Source organism: Bradysia coprophila, unplaced genomic scaffold, assembly GCF_014529535.1.
Source record: "Bradysia coprophila strain Holo2 unplaced genomic scaffold, BU_Bcop_v1 contig_24, whole genome shotgun sequence".
Taxonomy (NCBI): domain Eukaryota; kingdom Metazoa; phylum Arthropoda; class Insecta; order Diptera; family Sciaridae; genus Bradysia; species Bradysia coprophila.
The window spans coordinates 2,993,746-3,014,522 of NW_023503501.1; the positions used below are offsets into that span (position 1 = coordinate 2,993,746).

The 20,777-nt window shown below is 39.8% G+C and overlaps 2 protein-coding genes across 2 annotated transcripts; one reads left to right on the plus strand and one right to left on the minus strand.

Annotated features, from left to right (window-relative positions):
• The first annotated feature begins 962 nt into the window (after positions 1 to 962).
• Positions 963 to 19,361, plus strand: LOC119077843 (cytoplasmic dynein 2 heavy chain 1). Its single transcript, XM_037185162.1, has 40 exons — positions 963 to 1,048; positions 1,117 to 1,409; positions 1,865 to 1,952; positions 2,013 to 2,139; positions 2,195 to 2,658; positions 2,719 to 2,867; positions 3,843 to 4,055; positions 4,121 to 4,287; positions 4,362 to 4,785; positions 4,843 to 5,075; positions 5,134 to 5,277; positions 5,334 to 5,543; positions 5,603 to 5,849; positions 5,902 to 6,974; positions 7,705 to 7,921; positions 7,980 to 8,754; positions 8,810 to 8,907; positions 8,981 to 9,805; positions 9,868 to 10,024; positions 10,090 to 10,174; positions 10,238 to 10,640; positions 10,699 to 10,949; positions 11,010 to 11,115; positions 11,219 to 11,635; positions 11,692 to 12,022; positions 12,089 to 12,321; positions 12,724 to 12,946; positions 13,008 to 14,130; positions 14,190 to 14,360; positions 14,549 to 14,699; positions 14,768 to 15,176; positions 15,315 to 15,478; positions 15,786 to 16,007; positions 16,078 to 17,464; positions 17,526 to 17,608; positions 17,667 to 18,073; positions 18,135 to 18,234; positions 18,469 to 18,718; positions 19,114 to 19,185; positions 19,252 to 19,361. The coding sequence occupies exons 1-39, from the start codon at positions 1,006 to 1,008 to the stop codon at positions 19,119 to 19,121; spliced, it is 12,471 nt and encodes a 4,156-aa protein (XP_037041057.1). The 5' UTR covers positions 963 to 1,005; the 3' UTR covers positions 19,122 to 19,185; positions 19,252 to 19,361.
• LOC119077895 lies at positions 19,329 to 20,723 on the minus strand. The gene is made up of 3 exons (XM_037185262.1): positions 20,568 to 20,723; positions 20,349 to 20,510; positions 19,329 to 20,288 (listed from the first exon to the last, which is right to left on the minus strand). The coding sequence occupies exons 1-3, from the start codon at positions 20,595 to 20,597 to the stop codon at positions 19,350 to 19,352; spliced, it is 1,131 nt and encodes a 376-aa protein (XP_037041157.1). The 5' UTR covers positions 20,598 to 20,723; the 3' UTR covers positions 19,329 to 19,349.
• Between the last annotated feature and the right edge of the window lie 54 nt (positions 20,724 to 20,777).

The window sequence follows — 20,777 nt, forward strand, 5'->3', positions numbered from 1 at the left end:
TTCTACGGATCAAAAGGAACTTTATTTTGAAATCAATGATAAGGCATGAGCAATGACTACAGTCATCTGTTAGCGGCAGCGGAGATTGCGCTATAACACAAAATATGGTAAAAATATAGTTAGGCTTGTTTTCCACCGTTGAAATTTCATTTACCAAAAAAGTACTCCGTGTGAGAGGCAAAATTGAATATTTTGTTGAGTTGAAACCATACTTTACGTTAAAGGATTGATACGTTGAAAATCCTTACATCAAAAGAAGTAGCAGATTAAATATTTTCAAAATTTTTGAATTTATAGGCTTTGATCAACGAAGTGCGTTGCTTTGATCCTTTTAATTGTGCACACTGTACCAATTCTCAAGTTCACGTTCAAGTTTATTTATTATTATTTTGAAACACGGGGCAGAGCACAGTGCTTTGGGCAGAGTAAAGTAAACCAGGCAGGAGCAGAGAACACAAGTACATTCTCGTGTTACGGCAATATAAATGGCTGATTTGGAATATGCATTTACATTGCCTAATCAAGTAAAGCACAGTACGAATGTGGTTCAAAATTTTGATTATGACTAATTAGAATACCGCGAACCTCCCCAAATCCCGTTAAAATCGATTACTCAAGCGTTTCGCAGAAAATCAGACCTACTCTACTCATGCATTTAGGCCCATCGTCAAAAAGATTGCTCCTGCCTGGCAACTGTGCACTGTTTGAAATCATGTAAGCAAAATATTCAGCAAAAACATTCAACATTTGAATGGAACCAGCTGAATTGTAGCGCTTGTGGTGCTTTACGTAAATTATGGTCCGAATTTATGGATCACAAACGAACTTTGTTTTCCTTGCCAACGAGTTATTTAGAGTCCACATGTTATGCATGACCAATAACGAAAACATTCGATCGATATAGATTTGTCAAAACCAAATTGGAAACCCTTGGTAACGCCACACAAACAAAAAAGGTTCCTCCAAGTGCTGCATAAAATGTGTTATTTTTAGTAAAGTGCAAAAATGTCCGATCGAACTAAACTTAAATTCATTTTAAACACATCGGGTTTGTATGCTCTAAAATTATCCTAAGCCACATACTAACTGAAGAACCTTCGATTTTATTTTTAAAAGCCGAATACTTCTCACACAATTCGGCAACTCAACCCAGTGACGACGGTTCAATTCAGGAATTCCTCCAGAATGACGAAATTAATGTTCTAGCAATCACACATTCAGAAAATGCGTTACGTTTCCATCATACCGTACCAACAGACGAAAACTCGATATTATTCTACAAGATTCCGCAACTGGGCGCGATGCAAGCGAATGTAGAGGTGCCGATTGGCATACTGACATTGGAAGGTGGTTTAGTGAAATCAATATACAATTCGGTGTCGAGAGTATACGCTCCAAATGTTACAAAGGTACAGGCTTTCAGAATGAACTCTGTCGTAAAACTTTATTTCTTGAGTTGGAGTAGGTACTTCTAGTTCAGTTGGAACTTAGGTTTCATATTTCTGCTTTATTTACATCATAGCATCAGTTAACTTCAGAGCATATTTTAGACAATTTTTAGATGAAATTTAGAAAAAATATTTGTGGAGTTTCACCAAGTTTCGCTTAAATTTCTACAATTTTGATAAATTATTTATCAATTTTATGTTGAGTTAATTCGACTTTTGGTAGAAATTTGTTATCTGAATCTTACTGAACTTCTTTAAATTATGGATTTACCAAAACTTCCGGAAATAAAAATTCGTGAAACTTAGCGAAATTAGAGAAACTATTTCACTAAAATAAGCTCTGATTACCTTGTACTCAAATACCGAGATTTATTGCAAGTGCTCACTTTTTCCATCTACCTTCATTTATGTTCTAGCAAAAAGTCGACTATTCATCGGACATAGAAAAAATTATCGATAATTTACACACCACCCTTGGAGCATCTTTGGGCTTATCACATTCTGGTAACATTTATTTGAAACCTATTATTAGACGCTGTATATCGAACGATTTGTCTCTAATAGGAATTCACACAGTTCAGGATGAAATCAACTTTTGGAAACAGAATCTATTAAACTCGCCGACCAAGACTGATAAGGATAAGGCCAAAGCTATCGTTGACATCGTCGAACATCTAAATGTTCAAATTGGGTATGATCGTTGATCTGCAATTACAGTAAATGTTTTACAACTTTCCGTACATCAGATCTGTTCAAGTGAACTCAACAAAATGCCTAGACGAATTTCTGGACTCCGTTCACACAACATTAGACGAATTATGGCGTCTGCCGCATTCATATCCTCAAAACCGAATGGTTGACCTAATGAACATACTATCATCGATTGTGATTGATGCTTGCATCGATGGCCTCAGTACGGTTGATATTTGGAACATAAATTCCGTTCATACAAGTCAAGTTCTTAGTGAGAGTATGGACACAATTGATTCGTGGATACACATCTGCGACTCGCTGACTCGTCTGTTTTGGCCGAACAATGCTGCAAATCCATGGGCAGGTGGTCCACATATACCGAAGAATGCTAAGTTGTTTCGAGAACGTCTTAATGAGATTAAAGTTATCAAAAATTTGTATATGCAAATAGCAACGATCTTTAATGAGGATGATCGTATGGATAAAGTTATCATGGCCATGTTTCATCCATTTGCTGGTACGTTTCCTTTACTTTTTGTTATTAAAAATGTGGCTTGCTGATTCATATTCCTTTTAGATATAAATATCCTTGATGTAAGTCCGTTCGGTGCAAAACGATGGCAGAAAGCCGTTGGTCAATTTGAAGCTAAGCTTCAACCAGTCGATGAAAAAATGGCATCATTGTTGAAACCGAAACTTAATAATCATTTAAGCAATCCGAGACAGGTGGGTCTAATGGGCATTGTCTATAGTCTACGGTCCACTCAAGCACAGAGTTTATTATTCCGATTTTTTTTTTTAACTTTTAGGGCCAGGTGAAGGTGCTTACAAAGTAAAGATTGTGCGATAATAAACACCTTACTTGGCCTTAAGAATTTTTATGGGTTTTTTGGTAGAAAATTTCTAGAATTTTAAGGAATGAAATTCTGAAAATTCTCTAAAATTAATAAATTTAAGAAATTTTTGGGAATACAATTGTTAAAAGTTTACTATGTGCTGAATAAGCACCAGCTGAATATCACCAGCTGGTGTACACACAAAAACACTTTGTATTGTAAACAATTCAAAGACAGCCTACACAGTGCATTTCTACGTTAACGTCATCTGTGCGCGCACATAACATGTATGATTGAAGTAAGCAAATTGTTCAGAATGTGTTTTGATTGTTTATCACAAGGTAAATATAGTGAAGAGGTAATGTCATTCAAACGCGCGACCTAGCACATAAGTTCGATGCCAATGACATCTTTTTTTAAAATGGTTGACTACGATTTACTTGTATTTCACAAAAATATTTTCGCTATCTCACTACAGATGGCCCGACTTTCTATTCCATTTTTTGCTTTCAACGAAGGGATGAGATGGCGTTTGTATCGAACTTTCGTACCACCGCACATCTGATTCGGTTATATATAGCAGTACCTCCTCACTATATTTACCTTGGTTTATCATACGATGTGTGTTATTCTGCACACAGGAAACTTTTAACAATTGTATTTAAGAACTTTTAGAAATTTTAAGAATTTAAAGAATTTTTGAGGATAAATTTTTGAAATTCAAGAGTTTTAAGACTTTCAGAATTTTGTTTTTTAGAAGTTTTAAGAATTTAAAAGGATTAAAATTTCCAATATAATAAGCCCGTGCTCGAGCAACAGACGAAACGCACTGGAAAATCCAAATTTTATTTGAACCTATTTACAGATAATTCATATTTTCTCACAATATGACTCCATTCTTCGACGACCATCCGTGATGGTCTTGCTAACAGCCGAAAGGGAGTTGTTTTTTCAATCAATAAACGACTACGTCAAAGAAATAAAATCATCGCTGCATCAGAAGACCTCTTTTCAAAGCAATGTCAATCTGTCACCAATATGCTGGGAATGTCGATGGTTGAGGGTAGTCTTACATCAGGTATGAAGACCTACTACGTTTTACTGTCTTGAACAGTTTCTGACTTAAAGAACTTCGGTCTTCAGATTAATGAGATCATTAAAGTCAGTCATCTGATTGAGGAAAGGCATGGCTATGAAGAACTGAAGAAAATGTTGAATGGAACCAAAGAGGAAACGGAAAATTTATTGAAAAATAATTTTGAACTTTGGCGTGAAGAGTCAGCAGGTAATGTTAAAAATGGAGAGCTGAGGTAAGATTACGATACTGTCGATTTACGAAAAGAAAAGTCTGATCAAAAAACAAAATTTCCTTTCATCTGTATAGTCTCAAAGACGACAAACCGGTGGTTGAATTTGAACGGGATGGGCGTCAATTGATGCAAGTCACCTTCAAACCGAAGCTTATCACATTCTGTCACGATGTACGTGAGTTCGAAACGCTTGGCTTTCGAATACCAATCGAGCTTCGTGACACGGCCAAACATGCCACAAGGTTTATGGCCTGTGCGCGACGATTACAACAAATTGCCACTTTTCACAATACAATCGGCGATCGAATTATTCCGTGCCAGAGGCCAATTTTGCTTAAAAATGCAATGGAATTGAGTAAGTTAGTGCGTAGTGAGTCGGTGGCATGGAATGACGAAGAATCTACTAATCGATATGTGACCGTACTTCAAAATGCTGTGAGTAATTTGTCCAGGGATAATACTTACTTGGCGGGGCAACATGAAGACACTAAGAGAATTGTAAGATAGAAATCAATCGGAGCTTTTGACTCTAAGTAACGAAATGACGGGTTTCAGATTATTAAGCTGATGAACGTTGATCTGCTGCGGCAAGGTGAAATATGGAAAGACGAAATGAGACGTCTTCGAGAAATAATTGCCAATTTGGAAGCTAAAGGTTATACCAATTTGCAAGCGTTTAAGCTCCATTGGGACCATCAGTTGTATAAAGTTCTCGAACAGCAATATTTGGAAGGGCTAACAGATCTCAACACTAGACTTCCAGACATCAATATCGAGATAGTTTTCAGGTAAGAAATACACTGAAAGCCAGGCAGTTAATGACAGACTATAGACATATTATCACAGACAGCAGAAGCTTCAATTTCGACCACCGATCGAAGAGATCAAATCCAAATATTATTCCCAACTAAGAAAATTTCTGGAACGTCCATTGCGCTTCAGAGGCTTTTCGGATCAAAGTTCAAAGATATTTAAGGTTATGGTCGAAAGGTAAGTTCCAACATGTTCTGTTTAGTGGACAAAATTCAAATTTCAAAGATGAACAGAAATCGGCACCGTTTCGTTGGATTGTATCAAAAGTCGGAGAACTTATTTTCCCAGCTCAATGCCGTATTAGATGTCTGGATGCCTTGGATTGCCCTCGGGCAAATAAATTTGGAGGACTTATGTGAGATACATCTGATCACTTGGAACGATTGGGATAAGAACTTTAAGGCATGCAAGCATTTCAGTCAACAAATTGCTAAAATTCAAAAGTAAATTGACAAAAAATTCAAAAAAACCGATAACAGACAAACGTATTCTATCTCCACAGTTCAGAGGATCGGTTAGATTGTTTCGTTATTGATTTGCTACCATTAAGATCGGACATCGAATTCATCGGGAGAAAATACTGGGAGACGTTAGTGAGCACCCTTAGAGCATCAATTTTGAAGGACATTTCGGTACTGCAAGATTTCCTACACAATGCGTTGCAAGTCCTACAAAATGTAGTTCTCGATGACACCGGTATAGCCGAAGCGGGTGCGAAGTATGATAGAATCGTGACTGAGCTACCAAAGGTACTGCACTTGCTGATTAATTTCGCTTCAATAAAACGAAAAATCTTTTCAGATGAGCGAACTTCTCAAAACTGTCGAAGGCAAAGACACCTGCCTTGCTGGATGGTGTAAAGAGCGTGTGAGCTCATTATCTAACATCCTATTACAATGGGATCAACTACAACCATTGATTGAAAATCATAGCGCCGTTCTGCAACGACAAATTGGTATCATGAGAGACTACATCGAGTCTCAAATGAGTAATCTGCAAGAAGAAGCGGAAAAGTTTCACATTCGTTGGGAGTCAACGATTAAGGATCTCGAGATAAACGAAACGGTAAACTTGCAGGTCTTTAAAGATCGTCAGCTCACTTGGAATGGATTGAAAGAGAAACGGAATTTGTTGGAAGCCGACGCTCTGAAATACAACATAACTTTCCCCGGGGAACTTACAGAAACATTTGACAAAATCGATTCCGATGTCAAGGTGAACGGAGAGCAGTGGGAGATGTTTGAAAGTTTTGAGAAAGATTTCGAAAGTGTTTCAAATGAAGAGCTAAGCATTTATCGACGTCGCCCATACATTCTCACCGATTTTCTATCGAAGTGGACCAGTTTGACCAACGGCACCAAGACCACTGCATCAAATCGAATCCAGTTACAACTGGATGCTTATCAGTCAGCGTTGCCAATAATTCAAAATCTGCAATCAGATGGACTTACTGAGAAGCACTGGAGCCGCATACTAAATTTAACCGATCAGAGCCCGATACCATACCACGACATTTGTTTGAAACACCTGTTCAACAATGTCCCAGCCTTGATAAAAAACGAAACGGCAATCGTAAATATGGTTCGGCAAGCGTCATCCGAGCAAATAATCCGAGCAGCTCTGACCGAACTCGATCAATGGGGAGCGACTGCAACATTCAAAACGATTACACATACGGACACGAAAAGCGGATCGCTAATACTGATCAGAGATTTCCAGGACGTGTTAAACAAAATTGGAGACCATCAATGTCTTTTACAGTCTGCCATGAATTCCGCTGCATCTGATGAATTTTCAGATCAAGCAAATATTTGGGAGAATAGACTAACACTACTAGATCGTAACCTGACCAGTCTAAATCAAATTCAAAGAAAGTAAGTAAAGGAAGCACATGACTAAAGTCCGGGCATGTACAAAATTGGAAATTTCATTTTTTTTCACTCTATCGACGGGAAGAACTCATTATTGGGAAGTTTGAGCGGGAAGAACTTTTAGGGAAGTCTTTGTCAGCGAAAATAACTTGTGAAGTCTTTATTAGCTTGCGGCGTATTTCTTACTTGATGTTTGTGTAGTTTCAAATGGGGATAAATCATCAAGAACCAATCTTCAGAAAATCAATTTCGCTCGCGAATTGAACTTTCCCAAGGGGTCACCACTCGCTTACATTTAATATCATTTAATCCAGAACTGCGTCACACCTCGCTTTTCCCTAAATTAACATTTAAGTGAGTTAAGACAGAACTTTTAACGATTTGTAATTAGCTCCTTAGCCAAGTTTCTCTGATACAAATTGAAGAGTGCAAGTTGAAAAGCCACAATTAGAAAGATTGCAACGCTAAAGTCAATATAGTCATACCAAGATTCACACTAAAGTCTTCACTAAAAGTAACGAAAAGGCCAGTGAAATCATATTGACGCCACCGGGAAGTTGGTTGCAAATCACCAGGAAATTTTGGTCCTAATTTTTGGATACCGGGAAGTTTTGACTTGGTTTCCGGGAAGAAAAATTATTTCCAGGCCCGCTAAAGCCATTGAAGACCATTGACCACTCGTTTCTAATTAGACTGTGTGTCCACCGATCATTCATTTTCAACGTTGTTCAAGGTGGATCTATTTGGAGCCCATTTTTGGCATTGGTACATTGAAATCGGAAATGGCGGCATTCCAACGGATTGACAAGGACTTTCGATACATCATGCGAGACATATCAAATGACCTTCGTATTTTATCAATAACGAAAATCAGTAACCTCTCTACCATAATCGAATCACTCGAAAATCAACTATCTAAATGCCAGTCTACACTGAAGTCATTCATACTGGTAAAACACGATTAAACTGAAATTTTAGTACTTAGTGGACTTGATCGAATTTTTACAGACGAAACGGAACAGTTTTCCGCGATTTTATTTCCTTGCTGATGATGACCTGCTGGAAATGCTGGGCCAATCGACTAAAATCGAAATCATTCAAAAACATATCAAGAAAATCGTGCCAGGCATTCAAGAAATCGGCGTTTGTGTGACGAATGAAAAGTCTTTTATTGAAAAAATATTCAGCGCTGAAGGAGACGAAGTGGTTCTGAAGAACAAAGTAGAAATCAACGGATTGGTAGAGGATTGGCTCAATCGATTAGTGGTGGAAATACGAGTGACTCTGATGGACGCAATTAAAACATGTTCGCAAGTAGAATACCTAGGGCAAGAACACATTCAACGTTATCCGATCCAAGTTTTATGCACCGTGAAAGCTTTGTCGTTTACCAGAATTACGGAAAAAAGTATTGCTGCCATGACCCTGCAATCGCATTTGAAAACCGTAAAAAATGAAGTGGAATCATATTCTGCCATGCTGATTGAAGCGACCGATGCTCTGTTTTGTTTGAAAATTCGATCGATTTTAATTGATTTAGTGCATCACGTATCAATCGTTGAACATTTGATTGCGAATAATGTGACAAATGTCCAGGACTGGTGTTGGTTGCAACAAATCAAGTATTACATGAACTCAACTCAAACGGTGGTTGTTAAAATGGTCTACGCCGAGTTCGAATATTCTTACGAATTTCTGGGCAATCCCAACAAATTGGTGAACACGAAATTGACCCACAATTGTTATCTGACATTAACGCAAGCCATGCATTTGGGGCTGGGCGGTGAGTGAGATTCGAGAGATTATTGGAAACGGTTTTGCGAATTCTGTAATTTTAGGAAACCCTTTTGGACCAGCTGGGACTGGAAAAACTGAGTGTGTGAAGTCTTTAGGGGCTATGCTAGGACGACTCGTTCTCGTATTTAATTGTAGCGAGGTATGACCACGCAAACTATGATCTTATAAGCTTAGATGTTCATACCGCTCTGCTTCTTTATAATCTTTCACAGAACGTTGACACCAACGCTATCGGCCTAATTCTTTCCGGCTTAGCGCAATGCGGAGCATGGGGATGTTTTGACGAATTTAATCGCCTGAAAGAGGAAACTCTGTCTGCTATTTCAATGATAATTCAGCCATTGCAGACCGCAATCAAAGAAACACAAAAAACCGTCACAATATTGGACGAATCGATACCACTTAATCATCACTGTGGTATGTTCGTGACGTTGAATCCTGCCGGAAAAGATTACGGTGGCCGACAGAATCTACCACACAATCTTCAAGCGCTATTTCGCCCTATTGTTATGCAACAACCCGAACCGAAAGACATTGCTAGAGTAATGCTCTTCGTTGAAGGATTTAAGACCGGTGATGTAATAGGCAACAGGATGGTTGAATTGTTCCGTTTGGCAGGAAATATGTTATCACCTCAACGTCACTATGAATGGGGATTGCGTGAAATGAAAACCGTATTGTATGCGTGCGGTAAATCGTTGAGAGAAAATAAGAGAAATCTGCAAAGCGACAATGAGATGGAATTGGCTGTAGAAGCTCTGCGTTCGAATACGATGTCAAAATTGGTGGAATCCGATTGCAAATTGTTCGACATGTTGATCGGCCAGGTGTTTCCGGGAACAAATAAAATTGTGTCGTCTCAAGAACAGCTGAGAAAATGCATCGACGAAGCGTTTTCCAGCATGGACCTGCTGAGCAATGACAAGCAGATTGAAAAATGCATTCAACTTCACGAGCAATTGGAAAAGCGTATGGGAGTTGTTGTGTTGGGACCTCCACGGAGTGGAAAGTCCACCATTATTTCGGTGCTGAAACAGGTAAATAGATCTGATGAGGGGAGCAGATTTCGTTATGCAATTTTAATCCTGTCTGCGCGTAGGCTCTAACATCCATGTCGAAAACGATAAGAACTTATACGATAGCTCCAAAGTCCATGACAAGAACACAACTTCTTGGCAGATTAGATCCAGACACCAGGCAATGGCATGACGGTGTTTTGACGACGACAGCAATAGCAATAAATGCTGAGAAATCAGGTGCTCTTGCTTAAAGAATCTACCAACCGACCAATAACCAACAAAAGGTTTTCTTATCATTCTAGCGTCTGTGGCTCATATGTTTATATGTGATGGAGACGTTGATCCAGAATGGATAGAAGCACTGAATTCTGTGCTAGATGACAATAAGTAGAGCCAATAATTTTGAAGAGAAAAAATCATTTTCATCTACAAAGTTAACCTCTTCCCCAGACTTCTAACGCTCCCGTCTGGATGGCGAATTCAGTTTGGAAACAACGTGAATTTTGTCTTTGAAACCCATGACTTATCATATGCCTCACCGGCAACAATCTCCCGTATGGGTATTGTCAATTTGAGCGAAGCCGATCTGGACGCTTCGATCATCGTCGAAGCTTGGCTGACGAAACAAGCGAATCCGGATGGAATTCGATATTTGATGGATGATTTTCATCGATCAATTGATTATGTTGAAAAGCTGAAGGACAAAGCTGTAATGTCGTCAAAAGTGGGTCTGATCAGGGCTGGTTTAGAATTTGTCAGCAACTGTACGAATAAGGAGCAGTTTTGTGTTGGTCTCGCTCACGGATTGGGAAGTACTTTACGACAGGAGGACCGCAACGCATTTTGTTTGAATGTGAGTAGGAATTCCCGAAACTGTTTCGATTTTCACTCTACCAGTTAATCGTCTGCAGCTCTTCGAATCTGCCGACATTTATGTTCCAAACAAACACGAAGCAGATCTCTGCACCTATAACACATTCCAGAACAAAATCGACTACTACAGCACAGATCATGGTTCAGATAATGATCAAATGAACAAGCCCGGCTACCTGCTTATTAAGACGGGTCATATGAAAATGTATGCTGACGTTGTGAGGCAATTTATGAAGAATCAGAAAAATCTACCATTTATGATTGTTGGTCCTTCTGGATGTGGTAGAAGGTAAGTCAACTGGCTCTGGCGGAAGTGGTAAGAAGATTTTATTGTAAGTTTGGTCCTTAGCCTACTGGTCTCAACGGTATCAAGTGAATTTTCCGGAACACAGCTGATTACGATCAATTGTAGCGCTCAGTTAACAGCTGAGTCGGTTTTACATTCATTACAACAGGTACGCGCTTAAGAGTACATTCACAGCTCTGCTACTAGCGTAGCAGTGCTATGGTACAGTAGATATCCAATTGAATCATTTTGCCCTTTGTTTCATTTATCAGAATTGCCTGGTCATTTCGGGCATACGAGGACGAGAATATAAGCCAAAATTGACGAAACTAATATTGTACCTCAAAAACATCAATCTTTGTTACATCGACAACTATGGAACCAGTGAAGTTGTCGAATTGTTACTGCAACTGATACATCGCAAAGGATTCTACGCCACCGATACATTAGAATGGATAAGTGTAAATGATCTGCAAATTGGATGTTCGCTGACGAGCGGCATCAAAGCGACTCTATCACCACGATTCAAGGCCATTGTCCAGTTACTGGTTATGGATTACCCCAAAGAGGATGATATGCATGCGATCATCAAGAGTCAACTGATGCCGGTGTACAATTCATTTACTATTGACTCTAAGAAGATGCCGATAAATGATGCCGTTAAGGCACTGATAACAGTACATTCAAATGTAAGTCAATCCACTTACGATCTGTGAACGTTGGAAAATGTAATTTTCCTCTTCAGATTTCTGAACGATTCACTTCATCCCAATACGGTCACTACGTGTTTACACCCAAGATGCTAACCGAATGCATTGTTAACTTAGTGAATTACCCGAAAGAAGATTTCAGGGAAGCGCTCATCACCGAACTGACCAACACATTTGGCAATCGTTTAGTCGACGAAAGTAATGTGGAGCAGTTCAACGAAATTGTTCGCGGTCAATTTCAGAAATCTGTTGACATCGATAGTCCAATTTCGTACTTTGTTCCGTCGGGTCCGAAATCAACATCTTTTGCTCTGACGACCGAGGAGGAATGGAACGATATAGTCACCAGAAATGTGGCTGTTTGTTGTAATATAGCAAAAAGGCAAATTAGTTGAACTGCTCCAGATACAAATTTTTGCCAATTGATTCCAGGCTCTGACGATGTTTGCATAGAAATACCGATCACAAAAGATATACTTCGTATGACGTCGTACGTGTGTGATGTATTGTCTCAACCCGGGAAAAACCTTTTGCTGTGTGGACTGAATGGGTCCGGTCGCAAGGAATCATTGCACATTGGGTGCACATTTCTGCAAATCAAAATATTTTCTCCGATTCCGATTAAGAACTACAAAATTGAAGATTTTTACAACGATCTTCGCACGGTATGAATAGCTCGATCAGTTCTTTTGGTCGAAGTACAAAAACTTATTTAAGGCTCGGAACAGGTCAGGTCAACATGAATTTTACCTGGATTGATTTGAAACCTGATTCAATGAATTTTGACCTGACCGGAAAAGACCTGGAATCTGTTTCGGGTCCGACATTCCAGGTTTACCCAAAATTTTTGACAAGTTTGTATGAAAAATTGAGAAATGCAGGATCAGGTCAATCAGGTTGCTTCAAAGCAAAAACCTGACCTGACCTGAAATTCCGAGTCATACAATCTTTTGACCACACTCGACCTTATCAGAGCTTTAAGTTTAAAAGAAAAACTTCTTCGTGTCGCTCTTCTTGGGACATAGACCCTAATTAATCTTTACATTATTCCTATTCCGTTAACTAAGGTCATGCAATCATCCGCCTTGGACGATCAAGTAACGGTTTTCCACATTGATCACGGTTGGATCAGCTATCTGCCCGAAATTATGAAGCCCATCGAAGCTATCTTAGAAGGAAGCGAAATACCAGAACTGTTTGGTGATGAGATCGAAACGATTGCAAATCCTTTGCGAAATGCCGCCCAATTGGATGGTCACCAGGAATCTATTGCGTCGTATTTTTGGAAAAGTAAGGGATTCTGAGCTCCGGCTTTTGTGTGAACCTAACTACAGTCAACTTTCCATTTCAGGAGTGAAACGCAATGTTCACGTTGTCATTACGTTGGAGACGTCCACCAAAAATTTGAACGAACTCTTCAGCCAATATCCGTCTTTATATCGGAACACGGAAATGATTTATTTAAGGCAGTTGCATGGTCAGGAACTGATACCAAAAACCATACTTCAATCAATGTCGACACAACAACGCGTTGACATTCCACTGACGAGCTTCACAACGATTGGCATTTGGAAATCGTCGCCGTTAAGATATAATCAACTAATTAGGTGCTATGGTCACACCTATGTTCATTATTTCAAAAAAATGCAGGAAGAAAAACTGAAACTGCAAGCCGGTGTTGATAAGCTTTCGTCAGCCCATTCTGTCGTTGAAACGTTGAAGGCTGAAGCACAGGAACAAGAAACCGCACTAGCGGAAAAACGAAAATTGGCAAATCAGGCGTTGGAAATGATATCGACAACGATGAGAAATGCCACCGATCAACGTACCGATCTGCTCGCCTTAAAGCAGCAGACGCAAGAAAGTAGTCAAAAATTAATGGAACGGAAAAAAGCCATCGAAATTGAGTTAAAAGATGTCGAGCCGATTCTAAAGGAAGCCAGTGCTGCTGTTGGTCAAATCAAAGGCGAAGCTCTGTCGGAGATTCGTTCGTTGAGAGCTCCGCCGGATGTGATCCGTGATATTTTGGAAGGCGTTTTACGATTAATGGGAATTCGGGATACGTCATGGAACAGCATGAAATCCTTCCTGGCTAAGCGTGGCGTTAAAGAAGATATCCGTTCATTGGATCCAGCTAGAATTAGTTCGGAGAACTGTGCAGCCGTTGAAAAATTACTGCTGAGCAAAGCTGACTCATTCGAGCAAAAAAACGCTAAACGGGCATCGGTAGCAGCAGCACCATTAGCGACATGGGTTATCGCAAACGTTAAGTATTCGAAGGTGGTCCAGAGTATTAAACCGTTGGAGAGAGAACAAAATTTGTTAAAGAGGAATTTGGAAGAGGCTGAGGGACAAATTGTGTCGCTGACATCTGGGTTGGATGACGTCGATGCGAGGGTCAAAGAATTATCGGGACAATTGAATTTGTACACCCAAGAAGCGGCCGTTCTGGAGATTAAATTGAATGAGGCCAGGTGAGATGAATGTTGAATACAGGGGTCGGGATATGATATGACCCAAAAAATTTTTGTAGGAACACTCTGCAAGCGGCTGAAGTGCTAGTGCAAAAGCTCAACTCCGAATATTCCAGTTGGTCGGCTCAGTTAGATGCATTAAATAGTGAACTGGAAAACCTGGTTAAAAAGGCTTATCTTATCGCGCTGAACATAACTTACTTGTCTCAGTACACACATGAAAATCGAATGTAAGTTTTTAAGTTTATTAAGTGCTGTGGGTTCATTTGGACAATGTCTCTCTACTCTCTCTGAGCATGGAATTCACAATCCGACTACTGAATACAGTGTCAAGCTCTCGGGAAAGCTCTTTTCTTTCACACAGCAAAATACATTGTGCGTGGAGTCTGAATCTTGATCAATTCAAAATTCGTTCTAGGTCCTTTATGAAAAAAATCATCGACGAATTGGGCATCAGTGAATTCAATGTGATGAAAAACCTGATCACAGATCAAGAAATCATTATGTGGGAAAGTATGGGATTAACAGCTGATATTCAATCAATGGAAAATGCAGCCTTATTGTCGCAAGTAAGTTAGATCGAAACAGTTGAATGCCTAACAGTTTTCATCCACTTCCTTGTTCATGTTCACATTAGATTCTAAAATTACCATTCGGTTCCGCACCAATCCCATTACTGACCGACCCCACTGGCTGCGCACATCGCTGGCTCAGCAAATACCTGTCCAGTCAGTCAATACCTCATGAGATGTGTAGTCAGAATAACGATCGGTTCACGTACACATTGGAGCTGGCTGTTCGTTTCGGAAAATGTTTGATTATTCAAGATGTCCAATTGATGAAACCACCACTACTGTCGATGCTTTACGGTGAACTGAAATGCCGGTTCAATAAGAAGTATTTGCAAGTGGGCAGTAAATTGGTCGATTTTCATGAAGACTTTAAATTGGTGCTGGTGAGCCGTTTGAGTAACGTATATGTGGGAATGGAAGTTGGCGCCTTTGTGACAAATATACCGTTTACAACAACTGTATCTGGGTATACGGGTGAGCAAAATATTTATTTATTTTTGAGCTTTCTCGGTAAGCTTTTTTCCCGGTAAGCTTTACTCAGTCAATATTCAATGTTTGATCGACTGCCTCCGCTCTTTCTGATGGATTTTTTTCTCGAATCCTTCATTACAGACCAATTGATGGCCAAATCCATACAGCTCAAGCAACCAGAATTAGAAGAAAAGCGATTGCAACTCTTGCAAAATGAAGGACAACTCGGTAAACAGAAACTGGAACTGCAAGACAAATTACTTGTTGAGTTATCGTCGGCGACAGGAGATATTCTGAAGAATGAGGTAAGTGATTGACTGAAAGGAAGACTTGGAACAGGTCGATTTTGACCTGAACGTGAAACCTTACGAAAATTACCTGGACCAGATCTTACGTGACCTGGCCGGTTGACTTGATCTAACCTGAACTGCCTTGATCTGAGGTAAATTTTGATTAGAATTCGGAAACTTTTTACTTCAAAAATCAGGCCAGGTCATGTCAGATCAGGTCAGGGTTCAGGTAACCTTGCTTCGTTGATAACAACCTGACCTGATTCCGCGCCTTATCTGAAGGAAATTCGCGAGAAAGTTCATGAAAATTCTGAATTTCCAGTTACTTTTGAAAACGTTAAACGAAGTGAAGGAAAGCAGCGCTTCAATTGATCTGTCGTTAATAGAATCGGGACAGATTCGCCGTAAATTGATGCTCGAGTACGATCAATACCGGACCGTTTGTGAGAATGCTGCCAAATTCTTTGAGGGAATAAACAAAATTTATAAAATCACAGTGACGGTGTTCACCAATCTGTTTCTGAAGAGCATTTCCCATCATGATGTGAGTTCTCGGAAATGACAACCGTATCGAACGTTGGAATCATATTCTTCTTTTAACTCTTCTTTTACAGACATTCGCTGCAGACAATTCTTACACACATTTGATTCAGCTTTGCTATTCGATGTTAAGCAGAGCCATTTCCACATCGGATCAATTGATGTTGGGTCTGCATATATGCAAGTTTGCATATCCGCAGAAGGTTCCCGACAAGGAATGGGAACTGTTCATCACGAATTTTATGTCAAGTGAAGACAGTTCGCAAACCATACCGTCCTGGATCAAGAAGGAATTGCATCCGAAAATCTCCTGTCTCATAACAGCCTATCCAGAATTTTTCGAAACGCTTCGACTCGACAACGATTCTGTGTGGTTGAAATATGCCAGTGATTCGAACGAAATGGCCATTCCGTCGTCGAATGTCACCGAGTTTCAAAAGATCTTGGTGACGCAAATTTTCCATCCCAATCGGTTGATCAACGTCATTTCAACGAGTGTGGCCAAGTTACTGCAGATCAATAATTCATTCGCTACCAAGCCAACAATTCAACAACTGGCCGCAGAAAGTCAAAACGAAAATCCACTTTTGTTCATTGCCACTGGTGGCATGGATCCGGCTAAAGAAATCCAGGATTATGCAATCCAGAAGTGGGGAACGAATAAATTTCTGGAAATATCGATAGGAAAGGGACAGGAGAGTACATCATTGGCACTATTGAAAAAAGCAGCCACAGAGGGTCTGTGGCTATGTATAAAAAACGTTCATCTTGTGCCACATTGGTTGGATAGTCTCAGTCAAGAACTGGATGTCTTAGAATTAAATAAAGATTTTCGCCTGTGGTTGGTTTGCGATTCCATTGCCAACTTCCCGGAATCTTTATTAGTGAAATGCAATCAGATCATGTACGAATCACCCAATGGCGTAAAAAATAAGCTGCTCCGACTTATGCAACAATGGACGCACTTGTTGGCGCAGAAAAGAGAACCGAAAATTGTGAAGCTCTACGTCATTGTCTTCATTCTGAACTCGGTGTTGCAAGAACGCAGATCCTACATACCGCAAGGCTGGTCCAAATGGTACGATTTTTCGGAATCTGATTTGCGAACGGGGATGTCGATCATTAGCTGGATGGAGAAGTCGACGAACAATAAGATCGATTGGTCGGTAATAAGAGGACTGTGTCAACACATCGCATATGGAGGACGAATCGACAATCAGCACGATCTTCAATTGCTTCTGGTTCATTTACAGCAGTTCTTTGACGAGCAAGTACTCAGCAACAACTGGTCACCGTTGCAATTTAAAATTTCGATTCCTCAATCGTCTAATATTATGGACTATTCGAATGCCATATCACGGCTTGCCGACGTTGAACTGCCCAATATTTTCGGCATGCCAACATCAACGAACACATCGAAGGAGCTACTTTTTTGCAGGAATCTGCTGAAGCGGCTAAAAAGTAAGTTCGAGAAAGGAACTCGGAAGAGAGGTTTGATGATCTTTCGTCTTTGCTTTCTCAGGCAATTTATTCTCCACTAAAGACAACGGAGCCTATGACAAGAGACTAAAACCTATTTTACACTTGTGGAAAAAGCTAACATCGGTAACACTGGGTGATTTTATCATTCTTTTCGAATTTGTCTTACCGCAACCTGTTTCAGGGCTCATCGATAATCCAGTCGTACAAATCCATACCAAACGAATCTCCAAACACACCGTGGACATCCTTTATTCTATCGGAAATCCGTCTGGCTGGTCGACTATTCGAATCGATTCACAATACTTTGGCACATTTGCATGCCATAGCCAGAGACAACACTTCATTGCATGTGGACGATGTGCAGCTGATGGATTCAATTTGCGAGAATCTTGTCCCATTGAAGTGGCGACAATTGTGGACGGGATCGCGAGCATTGACGGAGTACATGAAAGGAGTTGTTTCGCGATCGATTGAAGCCGAACGGCGATACAAGACAATGATGCATCTGGACTTTGGTGATGAAATTAATTTCGTTGACGTGTTCAATATTGAATCGTATCTGGCTGCATTGAAGTTGACCAATGCTAAGTGCGTTTCGTTGCGCTTCATATTCATACGATATTAGGACTAAGATTTTCCTATTTTCCAGGGAATTGGGATTGTCTACCTGTGACATCGATCTAAGATCTACTTTGTTGGGTAGAATTGAAACTGCTAACTTAGTCAGTCCGAAAATCGGTTCCATAGCGGTAGGTGCAAGGATCATTCAAAAATAACATCCGTTTTTGCAGTGCTGCCAGCAGTTTTAAATCATTAATAACTCGGTAAATATGCATTTTTGTGAGTCAGAACGGCCGGAACACTCATTGCATATTTAGCGAGTTTTCCCTGATTTAAATTTGCTGGCAGCACTGAAAATCTTACATCAGGACCGTTCGAAACAAACGCTCAAATTCATCAAAGAGATCATTGTCTACTTACAGATTGACGGCGCTTCGTTCAGGAACAACAAGGTGGTCATGGCCGATGAACTCGCGTCGTCCCAATCGAATATTATACCGGATTTCTCCATAAACTTCAATGTTAACAGTGACGTCCACGAGAAAGATGTGATTGAATTGCCACTGTATTCGAACTCGTCGCGTGAGCACCTACTTTGTATGCTGAAAATGCGAACAGACGTCACGAGAGATACGATTATATTGGCTGGCGTTGCTTTGATAGTGCCAGAGAACTTTTGAATAGGCATGGGCGATAATGAAAATGATTATCGATAATTATCAATTATCGATAATCGATAATTATTGACTTTTTTTATCGAAAATTATCAAAAAAAATATCGATAATCGATAATTATTGATATTTTGATAATTATCAAGATATCGATAATTCGATATATCGATATTTCGGTCCGAAAATCCGATATTTATCGATATATTCCGATATATCGGTATATTATCATGAATTTTCAGATAAATATCAAAATATCGATATTTCGATAATTATCGAATTTCGATATTTTGATAATTATCGATAATTATTAAATTATCGATAACGATATGATTAATCGATTATCGATAATTTCTTTCGATTGATATTATCGATAATTTTGAACGCCTCCCATCCCTACTTTTGAATGATTTCAATTTTCACGATTTGGTTGATTAGGGTCTTCGTGCCAAGAAGAGCGACACGAAGGAGTAAGTTCTTCTTGATCTTAATGCAAACAGATATGTGCCAACGGTATTTTCGCTTGACCTTTTCAGACATGAATCAAGTGAAACACCTAGTGAACGTGGCTCTTATGCACCAGAGTAGTAATTGTGAAATGTAACACGTTTTGTACTTGAGTTTGAACAAACATTTAATCATCGAACACGATTTTGTTTCCCTTAAATTCGGATATGACCGGTTTCAGTTTCTGTTTGGCCGCCCACGACGGATGAATTTTCTCTTGATCTTCTTTCGGTTGACTGGGCTGAGGAGCTACACTTTTCCTAACTACATTGGACGTTTCATCGTCGTCGAATTTCATTTTTTTGCCTTCAAACTTATCGATGCCTTTGGATTTCATCTTCGCCGCCCATGACGGATGCAGATTGTCTGGCGTTATGACAGATTTCTGTGATGTACTCGGTCCTGCCGGGACACCATGTCTTTTCGGAATGGTTTTCGGCGCTCCACCGAACTGTTGTGCACGACGTTCCTTTCGATCCAAACCATCATTTGGTCCATGCGGCTGTATACGATCGACTATTTTCGTCGCTAGATACGTTTCACCGGTTCCTGTGAGGAAAAATGGATCGGCTGTCTTAAGGTTATCTGGAGCTGGTTTCTTTTTCGCCGGAGTTTTGGTTTTGATGTCTGTGACGATGAAATCGGTTGCTTTTCGCTTCTCGCGCTTAACTTTTGGGCTTGGCAACACATTTTCCTCATCGTCAGTACCGGATGTGTCGCCGTTAGCTTCCATATTTTCGCCCAGCCATTCATCGCGTTTCTTAACTAATTCATTGTGCTTCTTGTGCGCCTCTTTCCGTTCCTTGTTCTGTACCTTATTCGTTTCGCGGTCCATTTTCTTTTTCTTCTTTTTGCCGATTTCACCGACTGTTTGTCGCCACTCTTCACCGCCATCGTTCAGACCGAATTTGGTTTTAATTTCGTTTACCTTGGCGCAAACCGTTTTGTATGTCACAATGATGGCCAACGATGCATCTTCGATGGACGATAATTGGCTGGTGATAATTTTCGCAGGATTTTTGTCGAACGTTAAAGCTAAGGTGGCAAGCTCGAAGTTTGGAGTTTTCTGGAAGAAGAAACAATCGTTAATCGAAGTCACGATACAATCAACCAAGGACACCAATACCTTCAAATAATTGATTTGTTCGGTCAATCGTTTCCTTTTCACAATCAACTTTAAACCAGTCACTTCTTTGCCGGGACGGTTGGTAAGATTTTTCAATTTTCGTACCAATTTTCCGATGACACACACTTTTGCTTGCTGAATGGTCTTTTTCATCAAAATCAACTGCAACACAAATTGGTTTAGTATTTGTTGTTAAGGAATACGTAACGCCTGGCTCACCTCATTATTTAAATCTCGTTTCTCAGTCATGTTTCTTATGGTTTTCTAAAAAGAACAACAAATTATTGAATGAAATTGTTGGATCTGTAAACAGGTAGAGAAACGTGCGAATGACAGTTGTGCAGCTCAGCTGTTTTTACGGCGAATTTAGATGTGTTTTGCGGCGAAACTAATGCAGTAGTTCACTTTGACGATTTTGTGTGAATGAGG